Source organism: Triticum aestivum, chromosome 3D (assembly GCF_018294505.1).
Source record: "Triticum aestivum cultivar Chinese Spring chromosome 3D, IWGSC CS RefSeq v2.1, whole genome shotgun sequence".
NCBI lineage: Eukaryota > Viridiplantae > Streptophyta > Magnoliopsida > Poales > Poaceae > Triticum > Triticum aestivum.
In genome coordinates, this window is record NC_057802.1 from 168,135,884 (window position 1) to 168,140,589 (window position 4,706).

General features: G+C 42.8%; 1 protein-coding gene across 1 annotated transcript; it reads left to right on the forward strand.

Annotated features, from left to right (window-relative positions):
* On the forward strand, window positions 1-4,278 carry LOC123078072 (mediator-associated protein 2). The gene is made up of 6 exons (XM_044500461.1): window positions 1-208; window positions 1,020-1,125; window positions 1,219-1,306; window positions 2,179-2,262; window positions 3,211-3,321; window positions 3,714-4,278. Exons 1-6 carry the CDS (start codon window positions 189-191, stop codon window positions 4,031-4,033), a joined length of 729 nt encoding a protein of 242 aa, XP_044356396.1. The 5' UTR covers window positions 1-188; the 3' UTR covers window positions 4,034-4,278.
* Window positions 4,279-4,706: the final 428 nt, after the last annotated feature.

The following is a 4,706-nucleotide window of genomic DNA, read 5'->3' on the forward strand; positions in this document are numbered from 1 at the left end:
TGACGAGCGTCAACACCAGAAAAAAGGACAGGCCTAAGGGCCGGCCCAAGAAGCGTGGGCGCGAGCGTAAGCGCTGACGAGGAGTTCTCCCCCAATCCCTCGTTCCCCTCCGCCCTACACGTTCTCGCCCACGTCGCCGCCGCCAGCTCCTCCCCCTTTCGCCGGAGCTCCTTTCTCCGGCAGTAGAGATGGTGAAAGGCGCAGTCCGGTATGACCACTTCTCCCCTTCGCTTGATTAGTTGCTAGTCCCTGGTCTTGTCAAGTTTTCAGTTTCAGAGCCTGAGAAACAAATAACCAACCCCGCTTCCGTCACTCCTTTGAGTGATCCGGGGGCTCCAAACCCTAGCGCCGGTGCACCCCCTCTCTCCGCCTCTGCCCTAGGCTCCGTGCGCGGTGGCGGAGGGCTTCTCCCCTAAGGCCATGTTTAATCCCCTCACCACAGGGATTGAAGGGGATCGGTTAGGTTTTAGGGGAATTTTGACTTGCAAGGGATTGAATCCCTTTCAAACCTCTCCATTCCCTGCCTAACCGAACAAGGCCTAAAGGGTGGCGGGATTTGTTTTTTCTTTGTCTCTCGGCGGGTGGGGTACCGGGGCGGAGGCTGCTAGCCGAGCTCGCGTGGTCTAATTTCCGAGGTCACGCTCCTGAGGACGCTGGGCGGCACCGTCCCGTGTTCCTGTTTTCTACACGCCAGTTGCCGGACGTGAACCATAGAATTTATTCATAAGTCAGACATCCTTGATAAATACGTTCATAACTGTGAATCAGTCTAGTATCGGCTTGGCCTCACTTGTTGTGCTTGTTATATTCTCAATTCAATTGTACTCCCTCTGTTCCTAAATATAAGTCTTTTTAGAGATTCCACTATGAACTACATACGGATGTGTATAGACATATTTTAGAGTGTAGATTCGCTCATTTTGCTCCGTATGTAGTCCCTTATTGGAATCTCTAAAAAGACTTATATTTAGGAACGGAGTATGTTCTTCTGCATCTGAAACCTTGCTGCAACCTTGTAGCTATGAGCCTGGACCGGCGTTTCAGGAGAGTGGAGAGCAGGGCAAGCTTGAAATACCAGCATCTGGCTCCACAGAATTTTGGCTAATACAGTGGCCTCTAAACCATGTAACTCGGAAGTTTCTTTTTCCACCCCTATGGCATGTTACTAGTATGCTGCATTTGGGCTCCAGGGTAACATTTTTCTGTATTATTACACAGGTAAATGCTTCTGATTTTAATGGTCAAGAAGTTTCTCTTAATAAGCATCATGACGATGGAAACTTGGGAAATTTGGAGAGTTCTTCGGGTAAATAAACACAATGTATTATTTCGAAATTATTTTCAGTTGAGTAACTACATGTTTCAGTGATCTTAAAGCTTCCCAGCATTCAGACAACAACGGAGTTTGGTTTTTGTAAATACTGTCACTCTTGAGTGTTCAGCGGGTCTATTTTATCTGGACAGTGGTGTTAATCATATAAATGAAACCACTTGCTTGTCCATGGTGAAACTTGTCTTTCATTTTGGTAGGTGTAAATAAGATTCAGACAATGCTTGTTCTTTGATGGTCACTATTGTTATGCATGCCACCAAGTATTGGCTTGAGTTATTAGTTCAGTCTGTACTAACTCTTATTCAAATTTTTTGAAAGCTTGTTTATCTGTGCAAAACAAACTATTAGTTCCTATTGACCCCTTGAAACAGAAATTAACAAGATGTTATACTTCAGTCTAAAAAAAGATGTTATTCTTTGTGGATATTCTGACTCCAGAAGTTTGGTATTTCAAGTGAAATTTCCTTGTAAACTTTTTCATGTAATGGCCAGTTACATCCTCCTCCTTAACTACGTACTTCCTCCGTTCTTAAATATAAGTCTTTTTAGTGATTCCACTATGAACTACATACGGAGCAAAATAAGTGAATCTACACTCTAAAATATGTATAGACATCCGTATGTAGTTTGTAGTGGAATCTCGAAAAAGACTTACATTTAGGAACGGAGGGAGTATAAGCTAGTTGTTGATTGACATGCAATACATCTGTAATATGTTGTAGTACTAGATGACTTGTCTAGTCCTTTCTCCATTCTCATTGACTGAAAATACCATTATTTATCAAAATTGCTATGAATACTTTTCCGCAAACTTTCAGGTTTATCTCATGTACGTTATTTGGCAGGGAAATCATATGAACTCGTTAGCTTTGCTGCTCAACAGCCAGATGCTACTGTCTTCATTCCATCAGGATCTGAAATGAAAGCTGGTACTTGAAATCTCAACTTAGTACTTTAATTGTTCGGTATTATGCATGCTTCTGCTATTATTTTTTAATTATTGAAGTAATGTGAAATTTGCTGAAGCATTTTACTGTCTTGGTTTAGTATTTCGAAGTCATATTGATGATACAGTCGATGGGTTGGTAAACCTTAATTTAGTTTGCATTATGTAGACACCTATTAATGTTTTGCTTGTTTGCCAAACTTCGATTCACTGGATACTGGTCAACCATATTTTGTAGCACTATGTTTGATTTCAGAAAACTTGCATCTTAGTCTTCAATGGGAGTAACATAACATATAAAAGAAGAAACTGTATATGACACTTCATTACTGAAAGTTTACCTCCAGATATCTAACTATTATGAGTTACAGTGCATGCTTATTGATCTGTGTTGAAGCAATGAAGGAAACCAATGTCAGCACTGTAAGAGGGGTATGCCGTGAAAGTAAATCTTAGAGTTTAACTGGCATACAAGGAGTTGGATCATCTGTGTGTTAGCTGATAAAAGAAAAGTATCTTCTAGAAATAAAGCTTCCAATCTTGTGAGCTTCAGGAGAACCATTGCTATTTGAATGACACATAATTGTATTATGAAAACAAGTTGGTCTAATAGGTAGCCTTCAACTATGTAATAAGTAACATGAGTCTAGAAATATATTCTCCATTTAAGTGTTGATGTGTGTAACCTGCAGTAGTTGTATGCTGTATATATTTTCACACAAACATGCAAATAACGTGGGAAAGAAAACCAATTATGTTATGTGTATTTCACACTGTTTTAACAGAAACTAAAAGTAATATATCAGTTCTCAGTGGTTGTGTTCTTTCCAATTTGTTATGAGCCCAAGCAGTCTATTTTATCTTTATTTATGTCATGTGCTCTGTGCATGTAAATTGGCCTTTTCACTAACATATAAATGAATAAATCCAGTGGGGAAGATTTCACGCAGAGTTTGCTTGGTTCGTTACCCTGAACCTGAAGAATTGGAGAAAGAGAAACCAAGTTTTGGGAGTCTTACACCTGGCAGTAGGAGATCTGCAGGTATTTATTTTTTTAATATGGTTTTTCTTCAGTAATGTCATTTTTTCAGCTGCCAATACCTTAGACAAGCTAGGCAGAGATCTAGCTAGATTTACCAAAATTTGCTGAATGAAGTAGTGAAGGAGGGTTTACGCATGAACGCAAGTTTAATTTACTTCTGTTTAACCAATCCGGAGTTGCATATGCAGAACATCACTACAAAAGTGGCCTCATAAAATGCACTGACTGTTAGCGTTGCTGTTATATGCAAGATGTGATGTTCACCTGTACTAGAATGCTGTCAGGGCAATATTTTTCATCTCTGATGCAATGCTGCCTACCAGTATGTTAGCATGTCCTTTTACCTTACAGGAACAGTTGAGTGTCACTGATGAGTGCATATGATTTTCCAGGTTCTTCTCGGAAGACTATGTCTCGGTTCAGTGGCTTCTCGAAGAACCGTAGCAGCCAAGGATCAGCATTGTCCCTGGGTCAAGAGAACCGTAGCAGCCAAGGATCGGCATTGTCCCAGGGTCAACAGAGCGCGGAGCCGATGCCCAAACACAAGCAGAAGAGAAGGGACGAAAGCAGCTTGGGGCGCCACTCAAACGTGGCCGCCAAGTCCTCGGAAGGATCCCAGGCTCGTGGCGCAGGAAGCAACACAACCTCTGAGATGCTGCAGACGCCCGTCGAGAAATCCAAGAAGAAGAAGAGAGTTAGGATTGAAGAGTAGTAACAACAAGTGGCAGGCAGCAGTGCCATGAGTCACCCTACCTTGGAGAAGAGATGCTAATTTTCCCTGAACGATCAGCAGTTGCTTCTCCTCTTGTATGTGTCCAGACAGTTATTGCTTGTTCCTCGATCGGTAGTCCTGCGTTTGTTGGCCTTGGTGTTGCAGGTAGTTGATCTCTGCGGCCACAATACAATCTTGAAAGTTAGTCGTGGTGAATGAAAGCTGTGGAGGCAAATTTCGTGACATGTTCAGCAGATTCAGCATATGTGCAGCATCGATCTCCATTTTTTTTTTCTGGAGGGGAACTCTTCGCTAGTCTGTGCTGCAAAAGGGCCGCCAGCGTTAATCACCCGGTACACCAGCATTTTTTTGTTTGAGAAACGGTACACAGCAGCTAGTATTTGGCATTTCACAAAAATGCCAGGTGTTGCCATGGGGTTGGGCCTTTGGGCCGACCTATCAACGATCCCCGCATGGATCCTCACGGCCTCTCGTCGCTCTGGCGCCTGATTTTGCCATCGGTTTTGCTTAGCGAAGCGGAGCTGTTAGCCCGTGATTCATCAAACAGTGCCGTCTGAACCTAGCGTAAACATCCTGAAGGAATTGTAGGCGATCCGGCACATGATCTTTGTTGTGCGTGCCCTTATCTCGTGCTGGTCGTGTCCCGCCCGCC

Excerpts from the sequence above, each read along its gene's own strand:
- LOC123078072 (XM_044500461.1), top strand. The coding sequence starts at position 189 with ATGGTGAAAGGCGCAGTCCG. Across the intron at positions 1,307-2,178 it reads AAATTTGGAGAGTTCTTCGG|GGAAATCATATGAACTCGTT; the intron begins GTAAATAAACAC and ends GTTATTTGGCAG. Across the intron at positions 3,322-3,713 it reads TGGCAGTAGGAGATCTGCAG|GTTCTTCTCGGAAGACTATG; the intron begins GTATTTATTTTT and ends ATGATTTTCCAG.